This window comes from Pseudopipra pipra, chromosome 1, assembly GCF_036250125.1.
Source record: "Pseudopipra pipra isolate bDixPip1 chromosome 1, bDixPip1.hap1, whole genome shotgun sequence".
Lineage (NCBI taxonomy): Eukaryota > Metazoa > Chordata > Aves > Passeriformes > Pipridae > Pseudopipra > Pseudopipra pipra.
The window spans coordinates 104,475,004-104,491,674 of NC_087549.1; the positions used below are offsets into that span (position 1 = coordinate 104,475,004).

Genomic DNA, 16,671 nt, shown 5'->3' on the forward strand with positions numbered 1-16,671 from the left:
CTTTTTCAAATCCATTGCATTAATACCTAACTTCCTTTACAAAACAGGAGATTAAAAGTTAACTTCTGATCATCTGCTCTTCTTGTACCCTTTTCTACTTATTCTTCTGAAATGAGTTCAAGAAATACACTGCATGTTTCTCCATCTCTGGATTCTTTGACAGGGGGAGTTGTGCATTTTTGGTTTTGTTTTTTTGGAGGGCAACTCTATTATGTGTCAAAAATACCTATTCAGAAAACAAAGTGAGGATTGTTGACCTTGTGATATCAGGTAGGAAATTACGAAAGTTAAAGAAACCCAATTCCAGGAGAGTTAGGTTTCCCAACATCAAGATTTTAAAAAAATAAATAATCAAATGATATAATGAGTAAGTAAAGCTCAATGTCATATGGCAAGTTAATGTATGTAGAAAATAGTTGTTAGCGCTGATTATACAATACAGAATGATTTTTTTTTACAAAAAGCAAGTGTGTAAAATCAGAATTTAATAATTAATTGTCTGCAAGAATAGAAGTGTTACCTATCTTACCAAATTTAACAATAGAATTTTGGGAAAGGTTTGAGCCTCTGCACATTGGAGGTTCTGAGGGAACAATGATTCAAAGAGAGTAGGAAAGCTGCTATGTAGGAAGTAAGACCCTTCTTTCATCTTAATAGTGTGAAATTCTTTAACCTGCGTAAAAGAGTCAGATCATACAATATTAGAAAAAAAAATTAGCAAAAAGAAATACTTAATGGTTAATTTGCACTCAAAATATTTCTCCATCTTTTTGCCTGTGGAAGGTCCTCTGTTGCATTGCTCATACCCTGCTATTTACTATCTGCTAAAGTTAGGCCGACCTGGTGTAGTTTTTCATATTTGCCAAGCTGATATTCTTATAATAAACTACTCTTATAATAATAATATAGTTTTCATTGAAAGTAATTTCAGGAGGTCTCCAGTCCAACCACCTCCTCAAAGCAGGGTTCAGCTCTCTAATCAGATCAGCTTGCTCAGGACTTTAGCCAAGCGGATCTAGAAACCTCCAAGGACAGAGACTGCAGCCTCTTTGGGCAACCTGTTCCACTTCCTGACTGTTCTCATGGCGAAAAAAGAGTTATTTCCAGTCAAAACCTCTCACATTTCAGTTCGTATCCATTATCTCTCATCCTCCTGCTATGCACTTCAATAAAGAACCTGGCAACATCTCTTTGATGATCATGCCGCACTGAAGCTACTAAGAGGTTCCCCTAAAGCCATCTCTTTTCCAGGCTGAACAAGTCCCAGTCACTCAGTCTCTCCTCAGAGGGTGTGTGCTCCAGCTCCCTGACTATCTTTTTAGTCTTTCACTAAATTGAAGGTAGCAAAGAAAAATTAAAACCCACAATTGAATGGGAAAGTGATGTATAGGGTTGGAAATGAAAAGCTGCAAGAACAAGAGAGACTTCAGCAGGAGAGAAACAGAGCAAAGGAATGCCTCTCAAATAATGCATACAAATACACATAGCCTGGGAAACTAGAGCTGCACATGGCCTTAAGACCTTGTGTGTCAGGATCCAAGGAGAAGCCAGTGAGCGGTGACATGATGGTAAGGAATGTATTACAATCCACAAAATTAGGATGAGAAAGTGAGCACCATTTTCTTTAAACAAATTTGTAATATCTCCAGATCCGATATCTTTATTCTTATTCAAAACTTTAATCTCTTGGGCACCTACTGGAAGGGCAGTACAGTGGGATGCAGCCAGCCCAGGTTTCTGGAGGCTGTTAGAAATAACTTCATGATACATGTGCTAGATGTGTTGCCTTCAGTGGGGAGGAGGCTTAAACCAGAAACAATATCAGGGAATCTCAATATTACAGATTTCAGCCCTCTGTCACGTGTAAATCCTGCAGGTACACTATAAAGGAATTAAAAATTCATTCAAAATGTATCTTAATGAAACCTCTCAAAACAGATACTATTGTGAGATAAACATGCTTAAATGTACTTATAGAACTTCTATATTTAACTGGAATTCAGTTTAATTATAAACTTTACTCCCTTTATTTTACTTTAGAAGAAAATAAACAGAATATTGCTAACATTTTTAGTTTCTTTGTACAAATACTTTCCCAGTCATCCAGTACCATATCTTTCTAACAGCAGGTATATATTTTCATAGATCAAATGAATACTTTTATGTACATAATTTTTTTGCTGGAGTCATCCTTGTCATAAATTTGCTTGGTAAAACTATGGCAAATAACAGTTTCTTTTTCTCCACATGATGCGTTGCTTCTACTAATAAGAAAAAAGAGATTACATAATAGCAACAAAACATAAAAGTGAAAAAAATTGCAGTGGCCTCATAAACATTAGTTAGCTCTCTTAAATGCTGTGATTTTATGATGCTTAATTAACATTGCCAAATCATAAGCTAAAATTATGGCATAAGATGTCTCTAAACCTACAATTAATAGCAGATTTTTTTCTCTTTCATTTTTTTTTAAAAAAATGTATATAAACCTATATTTTAACCATAATTCATATAGTTATGATATTTCACTTTCCATGCTTAAGCCATTTTGTTTTGCCTGTTTAAAATATTTTTATAGCACGATAATCATAGGAATCAATTTTTCCAGAAGTAGTGATTTAGGTAGTGGTGCTCTAGAAGCCCTTGCTGCATATTTATTTCCTGGGTTTCTGCCATAAGGAAAAGTCCTCTGTCTTCAGTAGGAATGGTATCCACGTAGCTGGAATTAGAGTAGGACTAACTGTCTGTGATAAGCAGTTTTCCTCGATATGAAAGTGAATCAGCAGAGCATAGAAGTTATGGAAAAGCCGTAATACAGTTCATGGATGTTCCTGGACAATTTCTCTTGAGCTGCAGTAGTGTTTCCTTGTCTAGGCTCAGCAAATGGAAATTTCCTTGAAGACTGTTAGGAAGATTTGCTTGTTTCAGCATGCGGAAAAAATCATGATCTTTATTCAAGAAGAGAATTATGTAATCTCTAGAAGGGAAGAGCAGATGGCTTTATGGGGATATAACCTTAGGTTGTGCATGTATGATGAAGTAGGAAAGATTAATAGCTTTATCATTACAGTATTTTTTATGAAGTTTCAGAATACTATTTATTTTCACAATTGTCTGTGTGAGGTGAATGATGCGTTACAGTGGCTTATAGACATGTACACTAAAGCTATTTTTATCCTCACTTAGGTGTTTACTTGCCTGGGCAATGCTTCTGCCAAGTTAGATTATTTCTGCCTTGAACGCTTCTTTTGTAGCTGTGGCTGATTCTTTATCTGCCAACTATTCCTCTGTATCGACAGAAATTATTTACGTACAATCTGCAGTCTAGCTTTTTTTTCTTTTGGTGAGGGAGTGTGTATATTGAGTTGACCTAGACATACAGGAGTTCTTTTTGCTTCTCAGTAGTGTTGAATCTTGACTGACAATGCTGAAAAAATGCATTCAGAACAAGTATTTCAATCTGTAGCCTGGACAGCTTAAGTGAAGAGTGTGGAAACTGCAGAGAGATTAATTTCCGCCTGGGGAGCCATGCCATCCTGAGTGTTAGAGGCCTTATGGAGTCAGGGGGAGAAAAGGGGTTGACTCAGGACACCTGAAGTTAAATCCTGCTTTGAATATTTCCCCAGACTCCGAAAGTTGAACTTTCCTACTCTACAGCTAGCTTTTCCATATTCTCATCCCTTCTCTGGGTTAAAATTTTAAAAAGAAGGGTTGCAGTTTGCATTTGGGGCTTTTAATTTATTACAGTGTAATTTTTGAAATGATCTGCTCAATGAACTTTGAGTTCTCATTAATTTACGTTGAATAAAAATCCTAGCAGAATTTCGTACCCTGGCTAGTGTCTAAAATGTGTCAGATTAGTTAGTCCCACATGAGTAAATTAACATTTGATGCCACTGATAAGAGCACTGTTATTTTTATCAGTGCTATAACTTATAACTTTTTCTTCTGGCTTTTTTTCCCCCTAGTACAGTCTCACATGATTAGAACGATTTTTGTATACAGTGCTATGTTTTGGCTCCAAGGAGTATAAACTCGTTAGGGAATCATCATTATTTATTAGTAGTTTATCATAGACTTCAGGCAAATTGTTGCCCTAAAAATTTGAATTCTACTGCAGTATAGTCATATCTTAAAATGAACATATTAGTTTCCAAATTAAAATAAAGAATAAAATTGTTCCTCCCATATTGTTGCAACTCTGCATATGATATGAATAAATGTTATGCTATTAGCAAAATAAAAGTCATAATTGAGCTTTCATGATCAAAATGGATGCAGTACTGAGTAATCCTTAAAAATAGATTTTTTTTTTAATAGAATACATTCTATTAATGGAGAGAAAGGAAAAGAATCTGGATACTGCTTGCAATATATGTGTTAATGAAGAAAATAATTATCTTTTAGCTTTGCTGTCAACCCCTTGAATCAACTGTATATTAGATTTACAAAGTCATGTCTCAGTATTTCACAATTCTATGCTCCTGCTTGTTGAAGGAAAAACAGGAGAGGGAATCATGTTTACTAAGATGGATTGAACAGAGCCAGCAGCACCCATAATATCTCAAGCAAGGTCTGATTTGCAGAAGCATTTGGAAGCGCTGGCTAATCCATGAGGCAGGTAGAGAAGGATCCTGTCCTTTTCTCAGGATTGGGTCAATACAACATAGTCACAAATAAGAGGATAGTATAGCTCCTTTACTGTTAATTTTCTAGGCAATTTGCATACAGAAAATATTCAGAAAGCTACTTTTAACTATTCAAAGACTTCCAATTGCAGTGGCTGATTTATTCTTTTTCCCTCAATATTTTTTTTTCCACAAATGAAAACCTCTTTGTGAGAATTCGTTAGCTTCACTTATAATTTTTTTGTGAGAAAATATCAAAATGCACCGTGATTTTACAATCATTTGGATTGAAACCAGGTTCTCAGAAATTGCTGTAAAATGGGAATTCGGGTCTGATATTTTGAGCAGATGGAAAAAGTATATTGAGGAAAATCAGGCTTAACCTGGATAGGAAACACTAGAGAAAAATCTTCAACCTGAGTATACTCTTGGAAGGTTTGTTTCTTGCCAGTCTCAAGAGAAGAACCTTGTAAAAAAACCAGAAACAAACAAACAAACCCAAACCAGACAAACAACAATAACAACAATCTGGTAGAAATGGATAAAGAGTAGGTAGCAGAGTAGAAAAGTGAGCAGTCTTTGGGTTCTGTAGCAGTCCAGGAGATGAGCCCAAGTGGTGATACAAACATCAGTAGCAGAAGACAAAGGTTGGCTGATGGTAATCATTAAGGGAGCTGAACTTCAGCACCACTGTATTTAATATCAGAAGCTAGGCCAGTCATTTTTTAATACTTGCTGGGTTAAGACCCTTTCAGAGCCTGAAACAGATGAAGGGAGTACATCATGATCAGGGCATTTCAAGGGAGAAGATTTTCTTGTGGGAAATACAGATCAGGAGATTTGGAATTAAAAAAAACATAGATAGAAAACAGATAATGGGTATAACGAAATAATCATGTAGCTTCTATTTGTTAACAGTGAGCATTTCACTACAGTGTTGTTTGCACATCACTAGAACACTGGTATATGCTGAAACTCAACAGCAGAAACTGTATTCACTGTAGGATCTCACACAGAAAGTCTCTGCAAGATGGGAGGTTCAGCTTTTATCTTTTATCACTGAAGACTTGTCACAGAAAAAGATATGTAAGCCTGAATTATGGCATTTAATCATCTTTCATGTACAATCATTTGAGGGAAAAAATATTAATCAAGATGAGCTAGAACATCACAATATAACTTCCAGAAATTCTGCTTTGCCTTCCATCAACTTGTGAGCTCCACTAATGGAAACAGGATGATTTAGGTGACTTAAGTGTTTAGGCACCTTATTGCTATTGAAATGGTATAAATCAGGTGCTGGAATACCTTAATGCCTTTTCCTCTGTCATCTCTACTAAGGAGGCATCACAGCAGTTACAAGGAAGTGTCATGATGAGCTCCTATCTGGATTTTAAAGATAGGTAAATGCTATTCAATCACAGTCAGTAAAACTTCACTATTCCTTATCTGACCATCATTAAAATCTTGGATAAGCATGTGCTAATTGGGGCTCAATTGCTCAGCAGAGACACTGCAGAGGCAGTATCTACTGTGAATTAACTATACATTTGCTAATTCTTGCTAGGGATATGACCTGAATTGTCAGGAAAGCCCCAGTGCTGCAATGCATAAACATGCAATGAAAGATTTGTGTTGTGGTACTTGAAAAGAGGATGTGAGGAAAGGGAGATCTCTATACTCTCTACCTTGTCTTTTGTATGCCACTGTGGTTATTTTGTATGCAAGAGATTTATATGCCAGGGTGCAGTGATCCGTTGCCTTGCCTCAACTTTCTGTCTAGAAAACAAGAAAACACCTCATGGAGAAGAAGCTGCTTGATGTCTTGAATACAGATGATGTGCACAGAATATTTAAATCTCATCCAAGTTTTGTTTAAGATTCCATTAGGATGCGGTTGTGAATGAGCTTATTTTTGCATATGTAATTAGAAAGCAGAACAGATGGGAAAGGCATAGTTTAAAGTGATGTGTTCATTAAAATAACCAAAGCTGGAGAGTGTTTGTTCCTGAACAGTGGATTCAGGATATGAGACTCCTCAGGCTTATAACTTTTCCCCCCCCCATTTTGAGTTTGACAACTGTAAATGACAACAATGAGATCTCTTTTGTATCATTTTTATTGTTAGATATCACCACTGTTCCTTAGGGCAGATTGATTGTTCATTCCTTCATTCCCTCGTATGTGGTTTGTGCTCAGATAAGATAGACTAGGAAGCAGTGGGTATTAAGAAGCAGACACTACATCAAGGGATTTATTTTAATTGCATTTACTGTAAGAAAGATCTGTTGGGATTTAAAAAATAATATAGTGATTTTAATGTTCTTTTAAAAAAGATCTGTGTGGACTGTATCCTGATAACTACTGTTATCCCTTGGGTTATTTCTACTTTTAACTTTCAGGTTTTTAAATGAAAATGAAATAATTTTAAGAAATATAATTGGGGTTTTTTTTATACACACACATACACAGAGTCTATTTTTTTACTAGAAGGAAAGTCTTCTAAAACTAGTCTAACAATGTACAAAACATATATGCTAAAATGAGTAAAGGCTAATCCTTACTCTCCCCTCTCCCCACCAAAAAAAAGAAAAAAATTTTTACATAGTTTAAAGACATGAAAAGTGTACTTTATCAGAGACCTTGGCACTGTTAAGTGCCACTAGAAATCAGTAGATCTATTCTCAGGGACTTGTCATGGACACTGGATAGGCTGGTGTGCTGCTTCAGCCTTTCAGTACTCAAGATTAATGCTGATGCTGAGCTCTCTATAGATTTAGAGCTTTCAGCTCTTCTCCTACCCATGCAAAATGAGTTTTGCTAGATGCATTTTATAAGGAACTTAGAAATTCAGAGCTTACTGACCCCAGTTCTTTCTACACCTCTAGAAAGCTGCTGTTGAAACTTGTGGGGAGGTAGGACATAGGTTGGCTCTAATTTGTCAGTTTTTAGCAGATGTGGTCTGATTTGGGGTAAATTCTAACAATGAATTCTAGAGAAAAAGATATCCAGTCATCGTTTCTGTTCCCTTCTTCTCTGTGATATTTAACTTTTTGCAAAATATATATAGGTAATTTTAAATAGAGGGTGACTATAATCATGCTGCTATTTTTTCAGTATTTGTTGCTTTCTGAATATCACCCTTTGCTTATTCTGATGCAGTATTCATTATTTGCCCACCGTTGGTGTCATGTACAATCTTGTTTACAAAGGCACTGCTGCTGTTATGTGCTGGAAAGAAGAGCCCTTCAAACATGCAAAAGCTACTACTCTGAAGATAGGGACTGGATTGAGAATACATATTTAGTTAGAACAACAGATGGATAGAAGAAATAAACCAATGTATGCTGTTTATGATAAGGAAATAAATGTTTGCCCATACCAATATCGGGAAAAGATTGTTTCAATTAGAAGTGCAGCCCTGTATGAGGACAAGAAGCAGCTCAAAATGCAAGGTCTTTAATCATCCAAGACTTCTGTATATGCGTAGTTTTTCTCAGTGTGACTAGAGCCACTCAATGCTATATTATTCATAGAATCATAGAGTGATTTGGATTGGAAGGCTCCTTAAAGATCATCTAGTTTCAACACCTTCTACTAGACCAGAAAGCCTCGTTCAGCCTGGCCTTGAACACTGGCAGGAATGGGGCATCCACAACATCTCTGGGCAACCCGTTCCAGTCTCGCCACCCCCACAGCAAAAAAACTTCTTCCTAACATCTGATCTAAACCTACCCACTTTCAGTTTGAAGCCATTCTCCCTTTTCCTGTCACTTCATACCCTTGAAAAACATCTCTCTTCATCTTTCTTGTAAGCTCCTTTCAGGTACTGGAAGGCCGCAGTTAAGTCACCCCAAAGTTTCTCTTTTCCAGGCTGAACAATCCCAGCTGTCTCAGCCTGTCTTCATGGGAGAGGTGCTCTAACTCTCTGAGTATCCTTGTGGCTTCTTCTGGGCTTGCTCCAGCAGGTCCACATCCCTCTTATGTTGGGGACCCCAAAGCTGGAAGAGTGTTATTTGCTCTAGGTAAAGTCTTTGTCTACAATGTATAATAAAATGGACAGAGGAAGACAAGGCAAAAAGGAAAACCGCCATTGATGTCCTACTTAAGTATAATGGAGACAAACAGTGCAGGCAGATTTATGCTTTTTAGAAGTTTAGGTCTCTTTTGTATTGTTTTCTTTACTGTTTACTGTAGAAAATGGCTGCCCATATTTTCTCTGAAGTGCAGTAAATGAATGATCTCAGTATTTCAAAGATTTCCTTTTGGTCTTGATTTACCTTTTATGTAGCAGAATGACAAGCAATGTCTTGGAAAATAGCAAGGTATCAAACAGTATTGATTTTGTGTTATTGCAGTGACCTAGAAAGTGTTATTTCTCATTGAAAGATTTTGTTGTGTTTTCCCCATACAAATAAGCAGATTCAAACTCTAAGAATGTTTTAGGTTATTATTAAGTATTAAAAAGGCATATTTTGTTTTCTTGCTGAAAGTCTATAGAAATATTATGTGATTAGATAATCACCTGAATTTTTACTACCACAAAACCTACATCTTATATCTATAGTTGTTCATAGTTTGTTTTCTAATGAAATTACTGAGTAAGGATCCTTTCCTTCTTTAATTCACGTCATTGAAACCTTTTTATTACTCATTTGAAAGAGTTGAACACTAGACTTACTGCAGTACTGGTATTTTTAATTTTGTGATTTGAAGTAGGGAATGATGGACAAGTATGACTAAAACAAGAGTGGATTCTTCTAATGGAAATTAATGTTTCCGGTTTCAGTCACGAATGAAGATTAAAGTGCCAAATTTTTGAAAGAAAAATTTCTAAATGAAATGGAACAGAAATTTAAAAAAAAAAATAAATCAGTGTCTCCCTTCTTGTAGTTCTGTAAATTCAGTAGCCTAAGTGAGTTCACATAAAAATCTAAAATCTGTATGCCTACCCCAGCTTTGCTACTTATGGACAATTCATCGGGGGAATGATAAGAAAGTAAGGCTTAATCATCTCATAGACTGTCTTCATGTACAGTAAATGGGAGGTAGCTTACTCAGCTTGGAATAGGTAGCTGAAATATGTAATTAATAAAAAAAATTAATAAAAATGGTACATGAAAGTTTGAAAAAATAGGCCAAGGTTGACTTGAATTCTTTATACTAGAAATATGGTAAGTGCTATATTTTACATGTGTCATTCAGAGATAGACTATGTTTTTATACTGTTTTTTGTTCTGGACAATGAACCTGTAGAATAAAATTCAATAAAAACATGAAATGCATTGGAGTTTTCATAATTAAAAAAAATTAAATCTTCAACTCTTGTAATGAAACTAACACTATTTGTTAGCAACTGTCTTTATTTGGTAAAAAAATCATAAAAAAAAACTTTTACAAGTTCTTAGCATTCTGAATATACTTTTATGTCTTCTAAATAAGAAATCATACTGAATGTGTTTTTCAGCAGTTTGATCAGTCTGAAGTAAGAGCAGATCATATAATTTTCTGTAGCTTATTTTGAAAATAAAGCTTTATGAAATCTTTCATAGCCACCCTTTACCACAGGTATGCTCTGTCTGGCTTTGCTGATTAAGATTTGTAGGTTTTTATGCACAGGAAAGTTTCTTGGATGCTTGGAAACATGTGGGCCTCATGCTCAGTGTTGACTTTACTGTCCCTGAACTTGCAGTTCTCTATTAACAAAGGTTCATGTACAGTCAGTCTTCCTCAAGTTGGAATGACTTGCCTTGTTTGTGATGTAGAGTGCTATATAATATAAATAAGAGTATCCAGTAGCTCTCTTGGTTAATCTCATTGAATCAATTATTTTGGCTGCTGAGTGGGTGAATATGTTCATTCGTATCAAATTCTGGAATAGCATAAAAATAGGAAGTAGATATTGTCTGCAATTGATTTTATTGCACCTTTACTACCAAAAAACTCCATAAATGCTCCTTATCTTTTTTAAGGAAAGTAAACTGTATTATATAATCTGTTTAATATCTTTAAAACTTTTTTTAGGTATAATCTGTTTCTAATTTGTAGCCAACAATGATTTTATAGTATACTGTAGCATGTGTCATTAAAAGGCAGTATATGAAATAAAGGGAGCATCATACAAAAAAACTTGTATCAAATGCCTTTTTTTTCCATAATAAAAAGTACAAATAATGAATGTAATAAAATTCAGAATATAGCCTGTAACCATTAAAAATGAACTCTTTACACCAAGGTGTGAATAATAATACTGAATAGCAATTATTCCACAATTTTAATATGCCACTGCAGTTTCAGTACGACATCAAGCCCATTGAAAACTACTAATGTGCTGTCACTTGGTTGCTTCCTTAAAGATAATTCATTATTCTGTCATAATGTACTGGCCATAAAATTAAGTGTTTTTCAAAAATAATGCCATATTGTGGAAATCAAGTTTGATTTCCAAATTCATCACTCTTTTAAAAAGGCAAAATGTGTTAGATATATTATTTGTCAGTAAATCCTCTTTTCCCTGTCCAGTATCAAACCAACTTCTGCATCCCAATGAAGAAGCCGGGTTTTATTAAATGATATGCAGAGCTGTATGTGCACATTTCTGGGAATGTGAGATTTTTGTACCTTCTTAGAGCAGCTGGAGACACAAATGTACTTAAATTCTTCTGATAAATTTGGGGTATTGGCAAGATTTTACAGTTGGGAAATTTGTATACAATCCAATATTTTCATAACTTATTTAGAGCGTGCACCTGAAAAAAAAAAAAAAAGGATCTCTGAACCACTAGAGGTTACATGTATCGCCAACAAAATGAACAAAGTAGTCACCTTCCTGAAATAGCACAGCTTGATGAATAAAAGGGGAAGAGGACAGTTCTAATTGATACTCAGAGGTCGCTTCTGGTGAATGGCTGAGGTCTGCCCTCCCATTTAGAGTGATCATTGTTCCCTTAACATGCTGGTCTGCTAAGCAGCACATTTAGCTGTATTTCAGCAAGTTTTTCCTTTATCCTTTTGACTATTTGTTTATTTACTTACATGGAAAAGCCAGAGGGCAAATATGAAACTGAGATATGAGATAATATTGTTTGCTGCTCTTTGCAATATTGACTAAAAGTCTTGTTTCTCACTTATTAGAAATGGTTATAGGGCAGACTGTCTTGCAATACTAGTATTTCCATCTCCTGGCCTAGATGTGACTATTGTGTCATTTATCTCTAACTTTTGTAAAGCATTATGTGAAAAATGCTTTCTGCCTCTTCTGACATAAAAAACAAGCAACACCCACCCCAAAAAAACCAGCAACCTGAGAAAACAGATGTTAGCACTAATTTTTTCCAAACTTTTCGATGAATTTGTAGGAGAAGACTCTTTGAAACCTAATAGTAATTTACAATGAATATATTTATCAATTACAGAAGGCCAGTCTTGTCTCAGTAATATGAATATACTAAATGAAGAAATTACATCCTATTATACTGAAATGTCTTTTCTTTTAAATATGCTTAACACAATCTTCTGGTTTAATGTAAATCTCCTGCATAAATAAAATGTGTAAAAAATGTAGCATCTATTTGAGCCTTCTTAAAGCTATACTAGATCATCCTATTTCAACAATTGCATTGCTGAAGAAAATTTTATTGAGTGATTTATTGGCTTTGTCTTTCATAATAATTTTTTTAAATGCTCACATTTCAACATGATTTTTTTCTGTAGCCACCAAAATGGTTTTTACAAAGATAGCTTCTGTAAAGGCACAGCTTCTTATCCTTTGTGTCCTATCAGCCTCAGTTATGTCAGTTGGATGGGGATGTTAGGATAGGGAGAGAAAACATCATCTCTGCTATAACAACAAGAATGTAGAGCTAACTGCTCCAAAATCCATGTATAGCAATTATGAAGAAGCTATTTTCTATTTTAAATTAAATTACCATTCTCTGCAAAAATAGAGCTAGTTTGAATTTGGGAACGTGAGGGAGTACTTTTTCCTGCAAGTGCTTTTCAGAAGGGTGTTTGTGTGGTTTTGTTTGTTTGTTTTAAAAAGCGTTTAATGATTCCCTACAGCTGAAATATCCTGTTTACTTTGCTGGGTAGTGCAGGGAGAAAGCATCTGTTGTAAATCTTAAAAAAATTAACAAATTTGATGTCAGTGGTGTAGTGCTGCTCTTTTAATTACAATGAAAGTCAACCTCTTATGACATCAGATCATTCTGTTGATATCACAACATTAAAATGTCCCATGACCTGCAAACATTAACACCTGTAGCAGCTGAATAATTTTTAGAGTTGCCTAAGACTGAAGCAATGCTGCCGCCTAATGATGGGAGTATACAAGATGCAGTATAGCAGAGAGTTTCTTGCTTGGCAAGCAGGCTAGATTTGTGACATCAATTGAAGCCTATAAGTGAAATTAAAAGCAACAAAAATTGGCCCATGGACTAGGCAACATGATTTGATGTTGTGCCAGGACATTTATTTGGTTCAAAGTTAAAAACAAAAAAAAGACCCTGTAAATCACATCAAGTCTGTAAATTTTTTGTTTTCTGTGTATTTATGTCTGTATGGTCATAAAGAGAATGATATTCCACTTTTTCTCTGTATTGATAGATGGATTGTTTATTATTTCATGTATTTCCTAATACTTATCATTGTGGCAAATATATCATTATAATATCTCTCTTAGAAATTTTATTATTCTTTGAAGAATCCTACTACAGTTTTCCCTTGAGTGTTTTTATTTCAGAAGAATAAGAAATTGTATTAATGTTTCAATACTACTTTTATCTCTGCATCATTGGCCTTCTTTATTTAGAACAGTTTAATGTAGTCTAGTGGCTGAGAATATTGTTGATAGTATTACTGTCAAGTTAATTCATAGACCCATAAGGAGCAATAATACTTCTGTAAGGCATCTGCCAGTGTAATCTGTGACAGCTTGTACAACCAGCAGATCAAAACTTCATCCAGCCCTGCAGAACCTGTTCCTTTCCCAATTTTTCTGGTAGATCTTTCATTTTGTGCAGTATAGTGAAACACAGGAAAGCATAAAGCTTGCTCTTAATTCCTCACGTTTTATCTATATTATCTCTTTAAATTGAAATGTTATTGAAAAGGCATACAAAATCCAACAATTGTTATTGATTTGTGCCAGCTTACTCTGGCAAAGGACTGCATGTCAAATTGGTCAACCCTTGAACAATTATAATTTGACAAAACTTAATAAACTGTAATTAAGGCATTATAAAGGCATTGATTGTTTTGTAGGCATCCCCTTAAATCATTATAATTATATCAAAATATGATTAAGACAACAGAGTTAATGTACTTAAAGCCTGTGCTAATGATTGCTATGCATATTTTTAAAAATGGGTAATCATTTCTTTTATATATGTTCTAATTTTTTTGGTATTATATTCCTCTCAGCTGGGCTGCCTTCCAGTAATCAGCATCTTCACAATGAGTTCACTTCAAAGTGAATGTTTGAGATCTAAGTCTCTCTTCTGTTTCAACTCAACAGGTGCAGGAGGTTGGTCTCCATCAGACAGTGATCATTACCAATGGCTACAGGTGGATTTTGGGAACCGGAAGCAGATCAGTGCTATTGCAACTCAAGGCAGGTACAGCAGTTCTGACTGGGTCACTCAATATCGGATGCTCTATAGCGATACAGGGAGAAACTGGAAACCCTACCACCAAGATGGAAATATCTGGGTAAGTAATTGGTGTAAAATGGAAGCATATACTGTAATGATGTTGATTGACTGTGTTGTTAGAAACTCTACACCTCATACAACTCTTTAGTGTTGTTTTTATGAGGACAGAACAGAGCTTTGCTCAGAACAGTGTTGCAGCTGCTGTCAAGAGGGCTATCCCCAAATTACCAAAGCCCACTTTGACATGATAGTGTCTAGCAGAACAGGCAGATATGTTTTGGTTGTTGGTATTTCTCAACAGGTCTCTTATGCTTTGCCTTTTCTTTCTCTGCCTTTTCTTTTTACTAACTTCACAGAGTGAGACACAAAAGTGGTTTTGAAAATCCTGCTGTTAAACATAACATTTTGGAAGGCAATTTCTTCTTTGTGTGTACATGTGTTGGGGAGCAATTTTATCATGTATGTATTGTTTTCCATATAGGTGCTACATGAATGTGCTGGTTTGGGCTGGAATAGAGATAATTTTCTTCACAGTAGCTGGTATGGGGCTATGTTCTGCATTCATGCTGGGAACAGTGTTGATATTTCAGGGATGTTTTCCTTACTGCTGAGCAGCTCTAACACAGCCTGAAGGCCTTTTCTGCTTCTCACATCTCTCTGCCAGCAAGTAGGCTGGGGGTGCACAAGAAATTAGGAGCGGACACAGCCAGGACATCTGACCCCAACTGACCACAGGGATATCCCATATCATATGGCATCATGCTCAGCATATAATATTGGGGGAAGAAGGAAAGGGGGAGGTTTGGATGAAATTTGTGTTCCCAAGTCACTGTTACACGTAATAGAGCTCTGCTTTCCTAGGGATGGCTGAACACCTGCCTGCCTGTGGGAAGTGGTGAATGAATTCCTTTATTGCTTTGCTTGTGCATGTGGCTTTGCTTTACTTGTGAAACTGTCTGTGTCGCAACCCATGAGTTTTCTCACTTTTCCTCTTCTTTTCACCATCTCACTGTGGGGGAGAGAGCAAGCAGCTGTGTGGTGCTTAGCTGCTGGCTGGGTTTAAACCACGACAAGGGCTATTTATGCTATAATAATTTTAGGAAAAAGCATATAATTTGGTTTTGGTTTTTTACATTTTTCATGGATAAACTGCTAATTTCATTCTTGCTGAAAACGGTAGCCTTCCATTTTGCTGACAAAAATTGATAGCTATTACCTAACATGCCTGTCCTCGTAGCATTTCTTTCAGATGATATTCTTTTTCAAAAATATACTTTGAAAACAGCAAAATGCTATCATTCTTTCTGAAATCAAATTAAGTTGATTAGCCAATATGTAAAAGCAGACAAGATTTAACTTTGTGATATTTTAGAGTCACTTTTTTGTTAGGTGCTTCTTTTATTAAGGTCTGTTATTAAAAATGAGTGTCAAATATAGAGCATAAGGTGAATGATTTTATCTGTATAAGAGAAACTCAGTTAATATGTGGAGTACATAGAGGCAGTCATTTTTTTATTACAGTATTGATTTATTGAAAGAACCTCCTCCGTGTGCCAGATAGGATTCTGAAAAAGGGAGAATTTAAAGCTGGGGAGATAGACAACATTGAAAGAAAACATTGGATGCTGCTTTAGATTCCGTAGAACTTGGTGGTATGAGTGTTTTTCAGCAGGGTAAGGGAAAATTTGTTCTTAAGGTTTATAAATAGAAAAAGTTTCTCTTTTGAGGCCACTTAGGTATATAAAAATACTTACAGCATTTAGTGTGTCTATTATCTTAAATGTATAAAAGCTTCAGCAACTACTATTGAAACGACCAAGAATGAGAGAGGGCTGTGCAGCTGATTGAGTGAATGATATATAAAGCAGAACAGCTGGGCTGAGGAAAAAATCTATTCTTAATACATTGAAGGCAAATCTTTCAGTGACATGTAGTTCAGTTGATTTAGTCACATCTGTGATTGCTTGTTTCCAAAGTGGACCAACTCTTTGAGTGAGAGCTTTGTAGCAAGTCTTTATTCTTATATCATCACTTCATATATTCGTATATAAGACAGTTTCTTCATGAAAGAATATTTCCTTTTTGCCTCTTTATTGGCAATTATATATTCTTGGTGGATTCTGGGGGCAAACTGCCAGTGTGTTATTGACCATTGACATCACATGCAAAAGTGTGTGACGAGCCATGCAGGTCTGCTGCTTCTATTTGGAATGTTAAATCTTTGGGATATACTCTAGCAAGCTGTTTGTGGCAGTACTGCCATTGTTCATGTCCTGAAATTTTTACCCAATACTAGAAAAGTAGTTTAAAAAAAAAAAGTGTTTACCAGCTATCTTTTTAAGAATAAAGGTGAACTATTAGCAAAAACCCCAAACAAACAAACAAACAAACAA

The 16,671-nt window shown here is 35.5% G+C and overlaps 1 protein-coding gene across 1 annotated transcript in view; it reads left to right on the forward strand.

The window, feature by feature from the left end:
• CNTNAP2 (contactin associated protein 2) overlaps positions 1 to 16,671 on the forward strand; it is a 1,027,914-nt gene that overhangs the window by 335,746 nt on the left and 675,497 nt on the right. Inside the window, exon 3 of the mRNA XM_064668935.1 lies at positions 14,143 to 14,336. Within this exon, the coding sequence (XP_064525005.1) occupies positions 14,143 to 14,336 (194 nt within the window). The remainder of the gene's footprint in view (positions 1 to 14,142; positions 14,337 to 16,671) is intronic.